General features: G+C 35.5%; 1 protein-coding gene across 1 annotated transcript in view; it reads right to left on the reverse strand.

Moving 5' to 3' along the window:
- TMPRSS12 (transmembrane serine protease 12) overlaps positions 1 to 19,852 on the reverse strand; it is a 47,923-nt gene that overhangs the window by 17,707 nt on the left and 10,364 nt on the right. Inside the window, exons 2-3 of the mRNA XM_023504279.2 lie at positions 10,379 to 10,574; positions 8,022 to 8,293 (exon numbers count right to left, since the gene is read on the reverse strand). Of these exons, the coding sequence (XP_023360047.1) occupies positions 8,022 to 8,293; positions 10,379 to 10,574 (468 nt within the window). The remainder of the gene's footprint in view (positions 1 to 8,021; positions 8,294 to 10,378; positions 10,575 to 19,852) is intronic.

Below are 19,852 nucleotides of genomic sequence, written 5' to 3' on the forward strand. Positions count from 1 at the left end.
TGAAAAGGTTTTAAAAACCCTGGTAAGAGAGAAGGGCCTCATCATCACTTTTTGGACCTAGTTCAGCAGGGTTTTCCTTCATTCCCAGCTGAAGAAACTTTAGATTTGTCACAATGGAAAGTTGTGGGAGAGCAATTAACAGAACACTACCAAAAGGTAGGGCCAGATAAGTTTGCCATTTACTGTTTTCAGCTGTATAATATTTTTAAAAATTGTGCATGGCTGATCCCACTTGTTTCTGAGAAATTAAGCACCTCTCGGCTGAAACTCAGACAGATCCTGATAAAGTACCTCCCTTAGCAGAGACAGTTACAATTCAAACAGAATTGGCATCCTTACACATAAAAGAAAAGCCTCCATACTCTTCCCAGAGAGAACAGCCACAGTCTTCTGCTTCTGCCTCAGGGCAAGATCAGCAGCTTCAGTCAAAACAGCAGCCTATCACTCTTCTTCAAAAACTTTTACGGACCCCCACAGGGGAAAGTTTACTTCCAGCGGATTCTCTCTTTGAGAATTTCCCTCTCATTGAAACTCAAAATCCTAACAATCCAAGACAGCCTGGACGGGATTATGTTCCTTTGCCCATGAATATTCTTAAAGAGTTAAAGACCTCTTCCAAAGATTATGGGCCCATATCTACTTATGTAAGGAGTCTTTTAGAGCAAGTTCAGTATTCAATTTTGCCTCCACATGATTGTCGAACCCTGGCTCGAATCTGCCTGGACTCAGGGGACTTTCTAGCTTGGTCCACAGCATTTGGTGAGTAATGCAGACTTCAGGCAGTAAATAATCAAACCAACAATATTAATATCACCCAGGAACAGTTAGCAGGGACAGGTCTATATGGTCAGTTAGGAAAACAATTTCATTATAACATGCAGGTTTATCAACAAATTGCTATTTGTGCTTTTAAGAATTTGGCAAAAAAAAATTCCACCTGCAAAAGATAGAAGTGTCTTTTACACATATAAAACAAAGACCTACCATGACGTTCAGTGATTTTCTTACTAGACTCATTAACAGCAGTGCATAGAACAATTGGAGAAGGACAATCAGCTGATATTATTGTTAAACAATTGGCTAAAGAGAATTGTAATAATGACTGTAAAAAAGTCCTCTTGGGCGGGTCATCAGACATCTCCTCAAAAGACAAGAGGGCTTTTTTACAATCATTATTACAATTTGGGGAATGATGATTCTATCACAGCCACTGCAAGCTCAGTCAGCTGTACACTGAGCAGTGGCTGAAGGGGCAGACACAAAAGCCTTAATTTTTAAAGATAAAGCTTTTACAAACCCACACAGGGGAAAGTTTAAAGCTTTGTTCATTGTGGCATCAGTTCCACTTTTTGTAGCTTCTGCTCACATCAAGTCTTTTTCTACTTCCCCGATTAGCATAGTAGAAAATTCAGCTCTTCCTCTGTCTACTTTAGGCATTACTATAGGCACAGAGAATGTTGTATTTAAAGGCTTCATTATTCACCCCATCCTCTGTGGCCCTAAAGAAATTTTGAAAAAAGTGGCTACCATTAATCCTACCCACAGAGCAGTGTTTTCATGAGGGGGAAGTGTTAGTTTATGGTCTTATTTTCCATACCAAATAGCCTCTTAATTTCAAGAAATTTGATCCTGAAGGATTAGATGCAGTGCATTCTCATGTTTATTGGTCTAAAGTAATATTTCTGTCTTCTCATCCAATGATGACAATATTTATGAAAAAATGTCTGAGGATCTTATAGACACAGGTGCAAACAAAACCGTGTTGTCATCTTTATTTTGGCTGCAAGAATGGCCTTCTCAATCAGCTGATACTGCCTTGATGGGAACTGGTGCTGCCACAGTACCTTGCGTTAGTACTCAACCCTTAATTTGGGTATAAAATGGACATCAAGGGAAAATCAGATTTTATATTATTGACTACCTGCCAGTAAATTTATGGGGCAGGGACTGACTCAGCCAACTAGGGATTTGCCTCACCACAAAGTTTTTTTCCTAAAGGCCACAGCCCAACCTGCTCCTGTCCCAAGTAGATGGAAAACATTAACCAGTTATGAACAGAGCAATAGCCCCTCACCAAAGAAAAATTGCAGGCTTTAAGAGACATAATACAAATTCAATTACAACAAGGACAGATTGAGATCTCCAACAGTCCTTGGAACTCTCCAGTATTTGTGATAAAAAAGAAATCAGGAAAGTGGAGAAGGTTAATTAGGAAAATTAATGATCAAATGGAGACAATGGGTTCTTTACAGCCCAGATTCCCATTTCCGAATAAGATTCTTTCACACTGGCCAGTATGGGTCATAGATATTCAGGATTTGTTTTTATTCTGTTTATGCCAAGGACAGACAAATGTTTTTTTTTTCTGTTCCCTCTCCTAATCTTGAAGCTCTTTATGAAAAGTATCAATGGACAGTTTTGCCACAGGACATGAAAAATAGTCCCACACTATGTCAATGTATGTTGCAGAAGTTATTAAGCCAATTAGGACAAAATATCCAGATTCTATAACAATCTTTTATATGGATGATATTCTTGGTGCTGCTCCAACATCCTCAATTGCTGAGGACATGCTACAACACACAATCGGAGCCTTAGAAGCAGTACAATTATATATTGCTCTTGACAAAATACAGACAACTACTACTGTTAACTATTTAGGTTTCAGGGTGTCCCCAGAATTCATTTCACCTCAGAAGGTAGAAATAAGAACAATGACTTTCAAAAGCTCTTGGGTGATATCCAGTGGTTACAAGGGAGATTGCCATTAACTAATGCTCAATTAAAATCTTTGTATGAATTGCTCTGGGGGGAATCCAGCTTTAAATTCTCTCCATTTTCTCACTCATCAACTAAAGCTGCTTTGGAGCAAGTTGTAAACGTTCTTCACTCAGTGTTTCATTATGATCCAGCCCTTCCAGTTACTTTGTCTCTTCTTCCCATACTCAAGTATCCTACTATATTACTTCACCAAAATGATTCTATTTTAGAATGGTTTTTTCCTGCATTTCAACCTAACAAAATGATATTGACTTAAGCTTCTTCAGCAGGGTGACTCTTACAAATAGCAATTAAGAGAGTTATTTCATGCTCAGCTTCACTTCCAGATGTTGTTGACATGATGTATACTAACCACCAACTGGAGACTCTCCTTGGAGACCCTAAATGGCAAGTACTTCTTGCCTACGCTATTCTGTTGATGCCATTATCTCACTCTAAAATTCCAATTATATTCACTATTTCTTGCTGGTCTTGGATTGATTCTAGAATAACAAGTCTTTTTCCCTTGTCACAGACTATTCATGCGTATATGGATGCCATAAAGAAATATAAAGCTTCCCTGTTTTTCCCTGATTCATCTCAATCTTTTGTGTTAACACACCTTTTATTTCTACACAGGCTAATGAACTTTTTGCAATTCTCCAGGCATTAAATTTTGTCTCTAGCCCTCTCAATATTTTCTCTGACAGTTCGTATGCAATAAATGTTGTTAAGCAATTAGAGATGGCTATCCTCCGTAGAGATTCCAATGATGTATTTCAATTGTTTCCAGACTGTCAAGCCTTAATATGCTCCTGGACGTCACCATTCTATATTCCCTCTCACACAAATCTATCTGGCTCAATGGCTGAACCAAATGCCATTGCAGACTCTCTTCTCCTAGGTACTCTCAGGAAGCTTAGCTTGCACATGCGCATTTACATCTCTCAGCAAAATCACTTCACCACCTGTTTCACATTAAGAGAGAGCAAGCTGGACACAGTGAAAAGTTGTCCTGTTTGTTTACCATTTTCTCCACCCATTCTCCCTCTCTCCTTTAACCCTTGCGGTGGGTTCCCTAATGATCTCTGGCAAACTGATGTTACTCATGTGTCAATGCTTAGTCGCCTTCCTTATGTCCATGTTCCCATAGATATGTATTCTTCATTTACATAGGCCTCAGCTCATTCCTCAGAGAACACGTCAGTTGTTAAAAATTATTTTCTCCCCGCATCCGCAACTTTAGGCATTTTGGCTTCTTTTAAAACAGCCAATGGCCTGGCGTCAGCTTCTTCTGCTTTTCAATTGTTTTGTGCTTCCTTTCATACCTCATAACCCCCAGGGTCAAGCTATTGTTGAATGCTGCCACCACGACAGCAAAACCTATATCCTTAAACATTCATTCTCTCCAGCTGCACGATTAGCACAAGTGTTATTCACTCTGAACTTTTTAACTCTTGACTCAAACATTTCTCCTGCAGAGAGAGTTTTTCTCCACCCACCAGAGTCACCTGAGCGCTCCACCAGTCATCATAACCTACCCCCACTGTTAGTTTCACAAGTCATGTGGAAAGAGCTGACCCCAAGGCTGTGGCACGGTTCAGCCACAATGGAAGGATGGAAGAAGGGTTCTGTTCTTCTCATTACAGATTCTGGAGACGAGCAGTACAGCCTGTGGAAAGTAAAGCCGTGCCTGAGAAGCCACCATGAAGATCTTGCTGTGCCTCATCGTTCTTCTATCATCAGAGCATGGATCCATGGAACTCTGTGGGGCATTATGGGATACACTCCCGTGGTTTTCATTGGTGACTTGGGAAGATCCTTAAGATGGATGACAGTTCCAGAAGCCACCCGACCTACGGACATATTAATACCTCCCACTGTAAAACAATTGTCTCATGAGAATGTCATGTTACATTTTAATTATACTGGTGTGTGAGCCCACCTCGCATTTGTTTCCACTGGGGGGTGGGTCCCAGAATCCAGATAGAAAAGGTATCATGGTTATCATCTGGAAATATACGTGTAAATAATGGATTCTTTTCCCTAGATGTTATTCTTCCTGCAGCTCAACATGTTAATAACCCAACATACCTATTCTTGGTCCCAACCTTCTTTTTGTTACAATGAATCTGCTGTTATTCGTCCTAAGTTCCCTATTTTAAAATTCCCTTCTTTAGCACAGTGCAGTACCAACAAGTTGTTTGTTGCCTTTACTTGGAGCCCGCTGTAGTTTGGTATTCATAGTCCCATAAGCGTGCCTCAAATAACCTTTTGGCAATCAGACCCTAAGGACCTTCTTACTTTGGTTACACTAATCTCTCATGGTCCTTCAGGAATCGAGCACCCTTCTTCATGGATGTTATTTGTCCACTTTAGCACCAGCTATTAATGTTTTGTATCTCACTTTTTAAGTACAATGCTATAACTCCTGTTGTAAAATCATTGCCTCTTATGAAATGCAAATTAAGACAACTCTAAGATACCACTACACACCTGTCAGATTGGCTAAGATGACAGGAAAAAATAATGATGATTGTTGGAGGGGATGCGGGAAAACTGGGACATTGATGCATTGTTGGTGGAGTTGTGAACGAATCCAACCATTTTGGAGAGTAGTTTGGAACTATGCTCAAAAAGTTATCAAACTGTGCATACCCTTTGATCCAGCAGTGTTACTACTGGGATTATATCCCAAAGAGATTATAAAGAAGGGAAAGGGACCTGTATGTGCACGAATGTTTGTGGCAGCCCTTTTTGTAGTGGCTAGAAACTGGAAACTGAATGGATGTCCATCAGTTGGAGAATGGCTGAATAAATTGTGGTATATGAAAATTATGGAAGATTACTGTTCTGTAAGAAATGACCAACAGGATAATTTCAGAAAGGCCTGGAGAGACTTACACGAACTGATGCTGAGTGAAATGAGCAGGACCAGGAGATCATTATATACTTCAACAACAATACTATATGATGACCAGTTCTGATGGACCAGGCCATCCTCAGCAACGAGATCAACCAAATCATTTCTAATGGAGCAGTAATGAACTGAACTAGCTATGCCCAGAAAAAGAACTCTGGGAGATGACTAAAAACCATTACATTGAATTCCCAATCCCTATATTTATGCCCACCTGCATTTTTGATTTCCTTCACAAGCTAATTGTACAATATTTCAGAGTCTGATTCTTTTTCTACAGCAAAATAACGTTTGGGTCAGGTATACTTATTGTGTATCTAATTTATATTTTAATATATTTAACATCTACTGGTCATCCTGCCATCTAGGGGAGGGGATTGGGGGGGGGGGAGTAAAAGGTGAAAAATTGGAATAAGAGGTTTGGCAATTGTTGATGCTGTAAAGTTACCCATGTATATATCCTGTAAATAAAAGGCTATTAAATAAAAATAAATAAATAAATAAAGTACAAAAAAAAAAAAAAATCATTGCCTCTTATAGTATATACCACACCTGATTATGCCTTTTACTTGATCCTTACAATTTCATTATGATCCCAATGTTAATGGACAAGGATTATGGAATGTAACTTGTATGGATTATATGCTTTTGCAATGTTTATTTTTAAGGAATGTATATTAAAGCTCAAACTTTGTGGCCTGAAAAGCAAATTCACATCTATATAGTAACACATACCCCATTTGCAATATTGACTGTAGTTGATCCTCAACGGTATGATTCCCCTGCCCAAGAAACATTGTATTACCTTCAGCACAATAGAAAAAAGCAATGTACTTCATGTATTGTTTCAGGTGTTATGCTTCTAGAATCTCTTATTGCCTTTGCAACCTCCATTGCTATTTCTGTACAAGCTGTTCTTGAAAATGAACAGACAGCTCAATTTGTAACCTCTTTGCAATATTATTATATTGCTTGCAATATATTGCTTGCTTTGCAAAAACAAGAATCTATTAACCAGAACTTATTAGGACTTAATATTGAAATAAGAGATACTGTGTTAGCTTTAGGAGATCATGTAGATTACTTAGAACGACAGCTTACATTGAGATGTAATTATAGATTTCATCCTTTGTGTGTTACTGCTGTAAAAGTTAATGCATCTAACCTTTTTTTTTTTTTTTTAAACTATTCTTGGAATCAATTAAGAGCTTGTTTGTTTTGTGTGTTCCAGCCTTCTAAAATAGGTGTTAATGCAGCAATCTTTGAAAAAAATCATTCAGGACATGAATTGGACTTCTTTAGGTCAATCTGACCCCAAGGGCATTGCTGATAAAATTTATAAATTATTCTAGCTAGCCTTGTCATTTTGGCAATCTCTGCCTTACTCCTTGGCCCTGTCATCACCATCCTATTCCTACATTTTGCTGCCTGATGCCCTGGCTTTGTCAAGTAATAGTGAGCTTATGTAAGCAAACCGTGTTATTAATCACCAGATATGTTTGCAATAAAAAAATTAAAAGGGGGAATTTGTGGCCTCCCAGGTAACCTGCCTAGCCTGTGCATAGCTTGCTATATTTCCAAACTGTACTTTGCCCAAGCATTCTGGCCTGCTCAATCTGCATTCAGTTTGCAGTAATTCATGTCATTCTGACCTGGCAAAACCCCCCACTTCAGCCTGCTCATTGGTCAGCAGAGGCTGGAAAGGTTCGGGAGCAAAAGATGTTATGGGAATGAATCTGCAGGAATGATATGCCACCTGCCCAGATAGAAGAGACAGTTTTGTCTGAGAATGTTAAAGTTTCTCCTTGAACCCAACTTTCACATAGTCCCTTCATACACTGATCTACTTTTTGTTTTCATTTTGTGTTTCCTTGGCAACATTGTGGTTAGAAAGCATTTAAGGATACAGTTAATGATAATAAAGGACTCTATTCTTTTCATTACTTCACTTTGGAAGAACACTGGTGTCTTTTTGTCTTTTTTTCCCCTTGCTTTTCATGATCTCTGTGACAGCCATAACAGCTGTCTGATTTCTGGCATTTTCATGGGTTGTGCATTCCACAGGCAAAGGCCTCAAGTGACCCCTAGACCAGGGCAAAGATTGGGGTCTTGAAGTCCCACAGACAAGGACAAGAGGAAAAAGAGTGGGCTGGGCCCCAGCCAGGGAGGGCATAAGAGCCCATTCTCCTCCTGTGGCAATTTGAAAGCTTTTATATAATAGCCATTTTTCAACATATTAGAAAAAGAATCAATTAGAAGGTTGGTGCCAAATTTTTAGAACTAAACTGGTAATTTGGAATTAAGGTGTACTATATAACAATAAAATTGAGCCAATATTTACCTTCTTCTGTTGTTTTGCCCCAACCACTTACAAAGCACCTTGTGTCAGTATTCAAGTTAAATACCTCTTTAAAAAATGGTAGGCAGATAGGCTGAACATAATCATTATAACTCACAGCTCTTTTTAAATGAAAAAGTGCAATATCATTTTCATATGTATCCGGGATGAATTGTGGATGGATAATAATTTCTTTAATTTTTATTTTCTTAGTGTTCCGATGTCTCTGAAAAAGATTATGAACTCCAACCACAGCTCTCCAAAATTGTGGCTCTCTGGAATAAAGCAAATTCCTTTATTATAACACTGTTTATTTGAGTAATTATATTTGAGTAAATATATTTATTTGAGTAATTATATAACTATATTGTAAACTATAATTATATAATAATTATATATAAAAATAATTTTTTTGGTTTCTAATGTTACATGATACAAGACAGCTTTTAATTTTAAAATCTTTCTTTATGATAAGCTAAAGATACAAAGGGAAAAAACCAAACAAACCATATCAAAATTCATTTCAATTCCACAAATACTTGCTAAACATTTATGATATTCCTGGTGATATGTGAGACACTTGGGACAAAAAACAAAATAAGAAATAGTCTCTAACATAAGTAATGTATTATCTCATAGGGGATAAGACACAAACAAAAGTTAAAACATGAGATGTTCACAGGAGAGAGGTTTGGGGAACATATGGGAAGGATCAGAACTGTGGGAAAGGTTTTGATGGGTGATGATGTAGGGGAATCCATTCTAGTCATGGGAAAATGAATTGAGTGAGTGCATGTACAAAAGAGGGCAGGTTAAGATAAAGTTTAGGAACAGTTAGTTGAATTTGACTAAAATCTAGAGGGATAAAAAGAAATAAGAATAAACAATGCTAGAAACTTAAGTTGGTGCCAATCTGGAAATCTTTGCTCTGCTAAAAGGAGTTCTACAAGGAGAGGAGTGGTAGAATAAGATTAAGAATATGAAGCATAAGGGACAACTAGGGAGGACCCGAGTTTAAACCTGGTCTCAGATACTTAACATTTATTAGCTGTGTGATACTAGGTAAATTATTGTAATACCAATTGCTTCACCCCTTCTGCCTCTCCCTGCAAAATTAGAAGATTAAGCATAAAGAATGGTTTGGAAAGAAGAGAAAATGAAGGAGACTATTAGAATAGTATGGTAATAAGGGAAGTGGAAAACAGGGAGCTGATTTCAGAGACAGAATCTCAGGTTTCTGGGATAGAATCAATATGACTTAGCATTGATGGTAAAAGAGAAAGAGAGGAAAAAATATAAAATGACTAAGGTTTTAACCCTCAATGACTGGGGAGGAGCAGGGTCAGATGAAATCCAGACAAGGGCAGAAACTCCCCAGTAGGATTACTCCTAGGCAAAATTGTGAATTAGATACAAATAATCTTCAATGCTTCCAATCTCCCTTTTTCTTCCTTTCCTTGCTAGTGATCAATACTTTCCTGCTATTCTGGCCTTTGTCAGGGAGGTAAGAGAGCTGATAATTTCACATTAATTTATTAGTTTACCTTTTCTGGCTTATTTGCTATTTTAAGAGCCCTATAGTAAGAGGATAATGCTACACAAAACAAGGGCAGTATTTTGGACATGAAGAGGAGAAAATCTTCCTCAAGTCCCTTAAATCACTTGAAGTTAAAAATAGAAAGCTTCCGTGAAAACCATTAAGCAATGAATTAGTAATGTGAAGAATACACAATATTAACAAACTTAATATCACAAAGTTTACCTTGGAAAGTCTAGAGAGATTATAATTTGTTAACTACACAAACTTCAAAGCCTACCTCTAGTTTCTGCCCCTTCATATGACCATTTTTTTCTTCACCATTATTTCTTCCCTTCCCTGAAATATTTTTAAATGTATTTATTGAAAAATGTTCCTTATTAAATGAGTTTGACTTTTCATATTTTTTCCATTCTTTCAAAAAAAAAAAAAAAAAGCCTCAAACCTATATACCCTACCTGAATAAAGTTGACTTGTCTGTGACCCCAATTTGATCTTTTTTTCCCTGTCATTTATTCTTGATAGAAAAAGTTTCACTATCTTGGCTCCAGATAGCCTTTTTTCTTAAAGATGAAAGATTAGAGACATATGTCAAGTATAAGATAAAAAGGTTTAAATGATGATTTTTACAAGGATTTTTCTGAAGGCAATGTTTGAAATTAATATAAAAGCCATACATTCACTTCAAATTATAATAAAACCTGCCAGCCTTATCAGTTATGTAATGAATGTGTCTTAAAAGAAAATGATAGAGGACTGGATGGAATGTCCTACATTATTCTAAACTCTTAATTTATCAAAATATGCAGTATTTTATACATACCTGATATCTTTAAGGCAGTGTGCAGCTGTGAGGACCCAGTTTTCACTTATTAAGGATCCCCCACATACATGTACAGCTCTAGGAAACATCTTAACCTGCAGGCTTACTATCCATGGCCACCCTCCAAGCTCAGCACTGTGACCACCTACAACTCGAGATCCTGACATCGCATTCACCAATGGTACTCTTCCACAATCTAGAAATAGAAATAATGCATTATTTTGAAACGGCCAGTAATACTGAAGGATCAATTATATTGCTATTGCTATGGCCTTTCTGGGGAATGGATTAGAAGAATGGACTGGACTTGCCTGAGAATTCGGGGGCTTAAAGGTTTTGCTTATATTCCTATCCTAACTATGATTTCAAGGTTTGAAGTGGACTCTGTGGGTTTTGGCAAGGCCTCCAAGTTTCTGACCTGAGCAAGTTGAGAGGACAGAGAAAAATAGTGGGGTAGATACTCTGAAAGCCAGAACAGGAGCAGAAGTAGCCACCTATTTTATCTCCAACAATGGAAGAATCAATGATGGAAGAGGCAGCTCAAATGGGGGAGAAGAATGTGAAGGAATACGAGTTCCCCAAGGGTCCACCATGGGCAGTTGAGATAAAATAGAATTTAAGTTTGAACAGAACTCCTCCTGCTTGTAACTCCTCCTGGTTGTAAATTCATGCAGGTGAGGAGATATCTGTCTTCTTTTTATAGAGCTTTAAATCTCTCCTATTCTTGACCCTTTGTGAGGATTTTTTATTTTTTTCCAGTAGTATTTTCTTGTGCTTGATTCCTTCAGATCAGAAATTCTTAACTTGGAGGTTCATGAATTTGTTTTTGGTTTTAATACATTGATAACTATTTTAATACAAATGGCTTCCTTTGTGATCTTATGTATTTCCATTCTGTATATTTAAAATATTATTCAGAAAAAAAAGTCTAGAGGTTTCACCAGTCAAAAGGATCCATATCACACACATTTAAAAAATTAAGAAATTCTTTTTTTTAAATTATTTTAAAGCTTTTTATTTTCAAAACAAATACATAGATAATTTTCAACATTCATCCTTGAAAAACCTTGTGTTCCAATTTTTTTCCCTCTCTTCCTCCCACCCCTTCCCCTAGACAGCAAGTAATCCAATATATTTTAAACATGACAGCAAGTAATCCAATATATGTTAAATGTGTGCAATTCTATACATATTTCCATAACTATCTTGCTGAACACACACATACGCACACACAATCAGATTAAAAACAATTAAAAATGAAAACAAAATACAAGCAGGCACTATGTTGTGATCCATACTCAGTCCCCACAGACCCACACACTCTGGATACCGATGATTCTCTTCATCACAAGATCAATGCAACCGGCCTATCAGATCACTGTGGAAAAGAGCCACTCCATTAGAATTGGTCATCTTATATCTTTTTGTTGTCATGTATAATTGATTTGTTGATTCTGCTCATTTCACTCAGCATCAATTCATGTAAATCTCTCTAGGTCTTTCTGAAATCATCCTCCTGATAATTTCTTATAGAACAATAATATTCCATAACATTCATATACCATAATTTAGTTGGCCATTTTCCAACTCAAGGGCATCCACAACAGTTTCCAGTTTCTTGCCACTACAAAAAGGGCTGCTACAAATATTTTTGCACATGTGGGTCTTTTTCCCTTTTTTATGATCTCTTTGGGATACAGGTCCAGTAAAAACACTGCTGGATCAAAGAGTATGCACAGTTAGATGGCATAGTTCCAAGTTGTTCTACAGAATGGTTGGATCAGTTTACAATTTCACCAACAATGCATCAGTGTCTCAGTTTCTCCACATCTCCTCCAACATTCATCAGTATCTTTTCCTGTCATCTTAATCAATCTGAGAGGTATGTAGTGGTACCTCAAGGCTGTCTTAATTTGCCTTTCTCTGACCAATAGTGATTTAGAGCACCTTTTCATAAGATTAGAACTGGTTTCAATTTCTTCATCTGAAAATTGTCTGTTCATATTCTTTGACCATTTATCAGAGAATGGCTTGAATTCTTATAAATTTGAATCAATTCTCTATATATTTTAGAAATGAGGCCTTAAGATATTCTTTAAATAAAACATTTTCTTCTCCTTAGTAGAAGTCTTTACTTGCAATCTAGTAGGTCTTTACTTGCAATCAGAGATTGCAGTGCACATATGTTGATTGTATAGCTCACATGATGTACAAGCAAGAAGTTGCTTAGTTCCAACTTGGTGACTAGAAATCACTTGGGAGCACAAACTAATATTGATATTGTTAATTTTATTCTATCAGTAACCCAAAAAGTCTTTTTAACAGGTAGAGAATCTTTAAAATGGAGTCCAGTCTTTTCTGTTCTGTTCCATAAAGGAGCCTTTTGTGTTAAATCACAGGGCTCACAAAGATACAGAAAATTTGTCATGGATCCTTAGGACTAAGTCCTTTTTCCAGCTTCTTATCTAGAAATGGAAGTCAGAGGAAAGTATTTTGGAAGGAAAGCAGAACCTCAATCAACCCTAGCAAGCTAGACAGTTATATCCTAAGAGGATTCTGTTCTTACTCATTTCCTGTTATGGGTCAACTTCCTGCTACTGTCACATTTTGTGATGGAAATCACACTGAGATTTTTATTTACTTTTTCAACTTGTCCTCAAAACAATAAATGGATTAATATAATACATTTTTATTCAAAACTTTTAAAAGTTAAATTGGTACAACATATGTTTAAGGGATGAAGGTATTTAAATAATTTAAAAGGCATTATTAATAGTAAAAGCCCTTTCCAATGAGTGGAGAAAAAAGAGAAGGGAGAAAATTTACAACTGAAAATAAAATTGAATAATGGGGAAAAAATTTTTTAAATTATATACCGAACAGTTCCAGGAAAATCTAGGAAGACAAAGTAGATGCTCATTGGTTGGGGAACGACTAAACAAATCGTGGTACATAAATATAATGGAATATTAGTAAGCTATTAAAAAATGATAAATGGGATGAATATATAGAAGCATGGAAAGATCTACATAAATTGATGCAGATTGAAGGAAGCATAGTCACAGAAACAATATACAAAATGAGAGTAGATGTCAGAATAGAGTTCTCCCAAATTCCCCACAATTTAAAATAATGCTTCAATGTGAACTTTAGTCAAAGTAAATTAACTATCTGCCTAAGACAAATTGGCAGGACCTTATAAAAGACCTGACCTCCTGGGATGATACCCTGACCTGACTGAAGTGCAGATACCCCCAAGTAGATAACACTAAAACAACAAATAATCCTTTGGCAGCAGCTGTGTCAGAGGAAGTTTCCCCTCCATGAGCTTCAGATTGTTTGGGGGCCAGACAGCTCATCAGGAGTGCTGAGAGATGTGGTCCCTGGGCTTTGGTGGTAAATAAGAAGTGAGCATATGCTGGCCAGGGCAGAAGGACTGGACCAGGCCGGCCACAGGTATTCCCCAGAGAGCAGAGAACCCAGTTTTGGCTCCAGGACAGAAGGGTGAACTGGGACTAGCCATCATGTGAGAAGGGACTGCTGGGAATAAAAGTGTTCACAGTTACAGCATTGCTGAGGGCTCTCTGGTTGTGGCTCAGGGGTGGGTACAAGGACCAGGTTCCCATACAGAACTCAAAAAATATTAAAAAACCCTAAAGCTTGAGACATTATTCTCCTGTATCTCTAACACAAAGTTAACAGCCAATAAATAAGCTGGTTTTAAAAATGAGTAAACAGGAGAGAAAGAATTCAACTATAGTAACTACTGTGATGATAGAAAAGATTTGGCTTCACATTCAGAAGATAGTGAAGTTAAAACAGCTACTTCTACTTCAAAGAAAAATCGTCATGAACCCAAAAGGAGCTCTTGGAAGAGTTTAAAAAGGACTTTAAAGGGGCAGCTAGTAGGTGTAGTGGATAGAGCACCAGCCCTGAAATCAGGAGGAAGCCAGTTCAACACTTAACCCCAATTGCCTCAGGGGAAAAAAAAGATACATTTATATATATATATATATATATATATATATATATATATAGAGAGAGAGAGAGAGAGAGAGAGAGAGAGAGAGAGAGAGAGAGAGAGTAAATAATAAAGCCGATGCACACACACAAAAGGGGAGGAGGGTGCAGCAATCCTGATCTCTGACAAAGTTAAAGCTAAAATAGATTTAATTAAAAGAAAAAAACAAGAAAACTACATTATGATAAAAGGTTCCATAAATAAGTAATATCAATAATATCAATATTAAAACTATATGTACCAAATGCTAAAACATCCAAATTTTTAAAGGAAAAGATAAATGAAGGTAAAACTATAATAGTAGGGGACTTCAACTTTTTCTCAGCGACAGATAGTACCTTTACAAAAATTGGCTCTGTATTACAGCATACAAATTTTATAATTAAATGAATAAAAGTAGAAATATTAAAAGTATCCTGTTTAGATCATAATGTAATAAAATATTTAATAAGAGACCCTAAAAACATAGATTAAAAACAGATTGAAGACTAAATAAACTCATCTTAAAGAATAAGTGGGTTAAAGAACAGGTCCTAAAACAATAAACAACTTTATTAAAAAGAATGACAATAATGATACAACTTACCAAAACTTATGCTATGAAAAAAAAAAAGCAGTAATCAGAGGAAAATTTGTATTATATGCAATTTTTAAAAATTTAAAAATAATTTTAACACTAAATTGGAAATTCTAAAATTTAATGGTAAAATTAACAAAATTGGAGCAGCTAAACAACACAGTGGATAGAGTACTGGCCCTGGAATCAGGAAGACTTGAGTTTAAATCTGGTCTCAGATACTTAATACTAGTTGTGTGACCCTGGATAAGTCATTCAATCCTAGTTGCCTCTCAAAAAACCAAACAAACAAAAAACCAAAAATCCAATGGGGAGATTAATAAAATTGAATGTAAGAAAACCGTTGAATTAGCCAATAAAACTAAAACTTGGTTTTATAAAAGAAAAAAAAATAAACTATTAATATGACTAAAAAAGAAAAAATAAAACCAGATTACTAGTATCAAAAATGAAAAGGGTGAATATGGCACTAATGAAGAAAAAAATCAAAGTAATTATTAGGAATTATTTTGCTGAATTATATTTAAATTTAACAATTTAAATAAAATAGAATATTTACAAACATATAAACTATCTAAATTAACAAAAGAGAAAATAGAATATAAGCTTATTTTAGGAAAAAAAATTGAACAGCCCATAAATGAGCTTTCTAAGAAAAACCATCAGGACCAATCATTTTATAAGTAAAGTCTACCAAACATTTAAAGATCAACTAATTCCAATATTAAATAAACTATTTGAAATAATAAGCAAAGAAGGCATTTACCAAAATCCTTTTATGAAACAAATATGGTACTGATATCTAACCAAGAGGAGCAAAAACAGCTAAAGAAGATTATAGAACAATTAATAAATATGGATGCAAAAATACTAGCTAGAAGACTACACAATATATGACAAAGATTATACATTGTGACCAAGTGGGATTTATACCAGGAATACAAGGATGAATTAACATACAGAAAATATTAACATAATTGATTATGTTGAAAACAAAAATTATATCAATAGATGCAGGAAAAAAAAAACTATTGACAAAATATAACACTCATTTTTATTAGAAACATGTACCTAAAACCATCAGCAAACATTATCTGTAAAAGGTAGAAGCCTTCCCAAAAAGATCAGAAGTGAAAAAAGAATGCCCATTAACACCATTATTATTTAATATTGTATTAAAATCCTAGCAGTAGCAATAAGAGGAAAAAAAAGAAATTGAAGGAAACAAAATGGGCAATAATAAAACTATCCCTTTTTATAGATGGTATAATTCACTTGGAAAAACACACACTATCAAAAGTGAATGTAACAAAATGATAAAAAAAAATTAGGTATTTTTCAAAAGAAGCAAAATAAAAGGATACCCATAGTCACCATTTTGTAAAAGTGTGTTACACACTGCTCATGTTTTCGGATTTTTTTCAAAGTATCGATTGACTAGATTTTTTTGCTATTATTATTCTTAATAATAAAAAAATAAAGTCATTTGTTACATGGGATGGCTCACTAGAAGGTAGAGGAAGTAATACTGGGAAAAATGATAAGTGTGAAAAACAGAAAACAAAAACTTTTTCAAAAATTAAAAAAATCACAATGAACTAAAAAAATCCCTATCAAGTAGTCATCTTAAAAGAACTTCTGCAGAGTGAGGAAGAATTTACTACCTCCCAAGACAAATTTATTTCCCTTTAAAATAGTTCTAAGCTTGTTTTTACTTCTATCAAGCCTAAATCTGCCATTTGGCAACTTTCACCCATTGTTTTTATCTCTGGAGCTAAATAGACAAAATTCAATAGCTTTTTATATTATCAACCCTTAAAATATGTATACCTCTATCATGTCCTACTCTAAATATTTTCTTCTCCAGATTAAATATTCCCCAGTTCCCTCAACTGATCTTCAACATCACATGATCTAGTTCCCTGATCATCCTGTTCAAACTATTCTGAGTCCTTTCCATGTCAGTGTCTTCCCTAAAATGTGGCATCCTGAACTAAACACACAGCGGAACTATTAATTCCTTTTGTTTGCCTCTTGGAACATAACCAGAAATATAAGCTTTTTTGACCATCACATCACAATGCTGACTTATAATGAGTTTATAGTCCATTGTATCTTTTTCACAAAAACAGCTGTCCATCTATCCTTCCACATCCTTCTGCATATTTTTCACATCCTTCACAATATTTGTGAAGATGATTTTTTTAAAACAAGAACAAAGGATTTTTACAATTATTCCAATTAAATTTTACCTTGCTAGATTCAATTTTGTCATCTAACATTTTACACCTTGACAACTTAATAGGATATATATACTTAATAAGAAAATTCATGCCTTTATCTAAGTCACATAGAAAAATGTCCACTAAATATCTCCCTGACCCATCAATGTACTTTAGACTCCAATCATTCAATCTGTTCCAAAATCTATCCAACTACATTGTCATTTAACCTATATCTCTCTATCTTGTCTACAAGTATAACAAAAGAGACTCTATCAAATGAATTCAAGAATATTTTCCAATTTCAAGATATATTCTAACCCATTCTTTCTTTTATTTTTATTTGTAGATTATAGTTTTTTATTTACAAGTTATATGCATGGGTAATTTTTCAGCATTGACAATTGCAAAACCTTTTGTTCCAACTTTTCCCCTCCTTCCCCCAACCCCTTTCCCGAGATGGCAGGTTGACCAATACATGTAAAATATGTCAAAGTATAAGTTAAATACAATATAAGCCTACATGTCCAAACCGTTATTTTGCTGTACAAAAAGAGTCAGACTTTGAAATAGTGTACAATTAGCCTGTTTAGGAAATCAAAAATGCAGGTGGACAAAAATAGAGGGATTGGGAATTCTATGTAGTGGTTCATAGTCATCTCCCAGAATTCTTTCGCTGGGTGTAGCTGGTTCAGTTCATTACTGCTCCATTGGAACTGATTTGGTTCATCTCATTGTTGAAGATGGCCACGTCCATCAGAATTGATCATTGTATAGTACTGTTGTTGAAGTATATAATGATTTCCTTCTAACCCATTCTTTCATTAGGACCTTATGAGCTCTGAGATGTCAGGGATTATTATCCCCATTTAAAAAATGGAGAAATCAAAGTTCAATGGGATTATTACACAGCTAGCAAAGAAAAGCTCTAAAGTTTACAGATTGCCAACACAGTGTAGCCTACTTCCTAAAGTATTCCATTCTGCTTCTAAAAAGTTCTTTTTTTGTGTGTATGAGGCAACCATGGTTAAGTTACTTGCCCAGGGTCACATAGCTAGTAAGAAAAGTCTGAGGTTGGATTTGAACCAGGTCCTCCTGACTCCAGGGTACCTACCTGCCCCTCTAAGAAGTTTTCAGTACTAAAAAAGTTTCTCCTGATATCTGACCCAGATTTGCTTCTCTATAGTTCTGTCCATATGACAGCTTTTCAAATGTTAATATAGTTATCAGGTTTCTGAGTGTTTTCTTCTTCATATTCAGTCTCAGGTAACTATTTATGTGACCATTATAAATACTCCAAAACACAAAAAAGCAAAGGCCTGAATTAAATTTAAATAGAAGGAAGATGTGAGAGATATTGCAAAGGTAGAATTCATATGGCAAATTACTAGATAAAAGGGATTAGAAAGGAAAAAAAGTAAAAGATAATTCTGAGATCATGTCAATGTTTGGGAGAATGATGGTATTTATAATTTATGGTATTCATTTATTCAGCAGAAATAGAGAACTGGAAGAGATTTTAACTTTAACAAAAAGAATTCCCTTAGTTTAGTAGGCATAAGTAACTAATAAAACCAACAGATGCATGGGGCCTGGCAGATGTTGAACTGTTGAATGAGCAGTTATGTGATGGATTTATTATGTTGTATTATATAATGGCCCTTCTCTGAGAGAGGGGTGGATATCAAGTATAACCATAGTAAACATGATTCCAAGAGAGGTAGGCAAAGACACACTATACACACACACACACACATACACAAACCCTTTTGTCTCCACCCACACCCCATTCCCAATAAACTGGTAAAGAGTACAAAGGGATATTCACCAAGTTATCAACAGAGGTGCAAGCTGTATGCCCAATTATGGAAGTTTTACTTGAATCAATTTAAGTGCTAAAGTAATTCTGTCCAAACACAACAGGGTTGTTACTCGCTTACATTCACCAGCAACAGAAACTATCCTTCTCTTTGAAAATCCCAATACATGCTGCCTCGATGTAATTATTCTCAATATTTTTCAAGTAATAACTTCAATCAGCCAGATTTCAACAGCAGCCATTCTAACAATGTGCCTTTGGCTAAACCCTTTTTCCTCTTTAGCTCTTAGTTTTCTTATGTAAAATGGAGTATTTAGATGAGTTTAGAAAATAAATGATTTACAGGAAAACCTGACAGCTGTCTTCCAATGACAATGTTTATCTCAAAAGAGATAATATTTGTAAAGTTCTTAGTAAAGTGCCCAGCACATAGGAGATGCTTAATAAAGGCTTATTCCCTTCTCCCCTCCCCTGCTTCAAGGATGTCATAGATATCTGATAAGAATTGTTTTATTGGTATCTGTGGTAGGAACAGTACCTGTGTCTTGTAAACCAAGGAGATTTTCCTTTAAGGACTTGAGGCCATCCATCAGATTTGATTGGTCTAGAGAACTAGAGTTTGAACAATAGGCACAGCTTCCTTGTAGTCTGAGACTTTAAAAATTTCCAGATTAAAATAGGAGCTAGTTATGAAGGTATAATGTGAAGTGGAATAGGTTTTATTTTCATTATTAACTGCATTAAAAAAAAAAATTCCTAATTGTAAAAAAAAAAAAAAAAAAAAAGTTATTTTCATTGCATTTTTTTGATCAACCAAGTGTTTCATCCAATCTAG

Source organism: Sarcophilus harrisii, chromosome 5, assembly GCF_902635505.1.
Source record: "Sarcophilus harrisii chromosome 5, mSarHar1.11, whole genome shotgun sequence".
Lineage (NCBI taxonomy): Eukaryota > Metazoa > Chordata > Mammalia > Dasyuromorphia > Dasyuridae > Sarcophilus > Sarcophilus harrisii.